General features: G+C 67.8%; 1 protein-coding gene across 1 annotated transcript; it reads right to left on the reverse strand.

The window, feature by feature from the left end:
- On the reverse strand, positions 1-1,554 carry ZNF703 (zinc finger protein 703; the record flags this gene model as incomplete). The annotated part of the gene is made up of 1 exon (XM_042826012.1): positions 1-1,554. A coding segment is annotated over one exon (1,341 nt), but the record flags the coding sequence as incomplete, so codon positions are not given.
- Positions 1,555-1,557: the final 3 nt, after the last annotated feature.

Genomic DNA, 1,557 nt, shown 5'->3' on the forward strand with positions numbered 1-1,557 from the left:
TTTTTTTTTTTTTTTTTTTTTTCTTTTCTTTTTTGGACACAGACTTTTTTGCATACCATCGATTCATTGGTGTATTAATGCACTTATATTCCCAGCTTTAAGCTAACATACAGTAAATAAATACACAGTTCCAAGGAGGGAGCCGAGGGGGAGGGGGGGGATTGGGAGGGAAGGGGGGGGAGGGGGCTCGGCGAGGGGAAGGGGCCGCCGTGGTTACTGATATCCCAGTGCAGAAGCTGAAGTCAGTCTTTGGCCATAGAGAGCGTAGGGGGAGTAGTAAGGTCCGGCAGCCGGCAACGACGGCACGGGGAGAGCTCCGGCTGCGGGCAAATGGCTCTTGCCGTACGGGTGATACCTGTTGAGTCCCAAAGTGTGTGGGCTCCTCAAGGACAGGGAGGCCGGTAACGTGCTGGGGCTGCCGGGGGCGGCGGGCGGGAGGTGGAGGTGGCAGGAAGCGGCCGAACCCAACCCAGACGTGGGATAACCGGCCAAGAGTTTCTCCGCGCCCGGCAACGCCGTGTGGGTCCGTAGGTGGGTGAGCAGCTCCTCCGAGGTGGCAAACCTCTTATCGCAGGGTCCGCTGGCAGACACCCAATTGCATATGTGGGGCAGGGGGTCGTTCTGCAGCATGAAGCCGTAGGTGTAGAGGGGGTGGCCGGGCAGGCTGGGGGTGCCGCCGGAGGAGAGCGTGGTGTGCACCGAATGCAGGGGGTGCGCGGGGTACACCAGGGGGTATCCGCTCTTCAGGCTGCCGGCGTCGTGCACGCAGCTGGAGCAGTTGCCGGAGCCCAGGTGCGAGGCGCTGTGGTAGCTCAGGCAGTACGGGTCCCGGCATAATCCCTGCATGAAGGAGGGCGGCGAGGCCCCGGTCAGCGGGCTGGAGCTGGGCGGCTTCCCCGGCAGCCCCAGCGCCCCGGGCAGCTGGCTGCCAACCAGCCCCGCTTTGCTGGGGTCCAACCCGGGCACGAACTGCGAGGGGTACCCGGCGTAGGCGCCCACGATGGAGCCGTGGTAACCGATGCTGGAAGGCGGCAGCGGGAAGACGGAGTGGCCCGGCTTGTAAGGAGACACGGGGGCCACATGGCCGGCGGCGGGCGGCAGCGCTGGGGGCTCCGATTTGCGGCCCGATGAGGGGGGTTCGCCGTGCGCCCCGGACTCCGCCGCCGCCCCGCGCCCCAAAGCCCCGCTCGCCCCGTCGGGGCCGGGCTTGCCCGCCTCGGGCTCCTTCTTGTCGTCGGCGCCCTTGGGCTCGGCGTGCTGCGGGGACGCGCCGCGGGAGCCGCCCGGGGATGCGGCGCTGTGCGGGGGGAACGGCGGGCAGGCGGCGCTGGGCACGCGGAAGCCGGCCTTGTCCGGGCCCTCCTTGCGCGGCTCCCCGCCCTTGGAGTAGGGCTTGAAGCTGGACTTGTCCTCGGGCGGAGCGTCCCCGCTGCCGCCCGGCGGTTTGAGCGCGGCGGGGCGGGCGGAGGGCTCCTTGTCGGCGGCGGGCAGCCCGGCGGAGGCGACGGCGTTCAGCTTGGAGGAGGGCGGAGGGTCGGGTTTGCCGATCTGCGAGCA

Source organism: Centrocercus urophasianus, unplaced genomic scaffold (assembly GCF_019232065.1).
Source record: "Centrocercus urophasianus isolate 14NV4802_14NV808 unplaced genomic scaffold, USGS_Curo_1.0 seq_250, whole genome shotgun sequence".
Classification (NCBI taxonomy): Eukaryota; Metazoa; Chordata; class Aves; order Galliformes; family Phasianidae; genus Centrocercus; species Centrocercus urophasianus.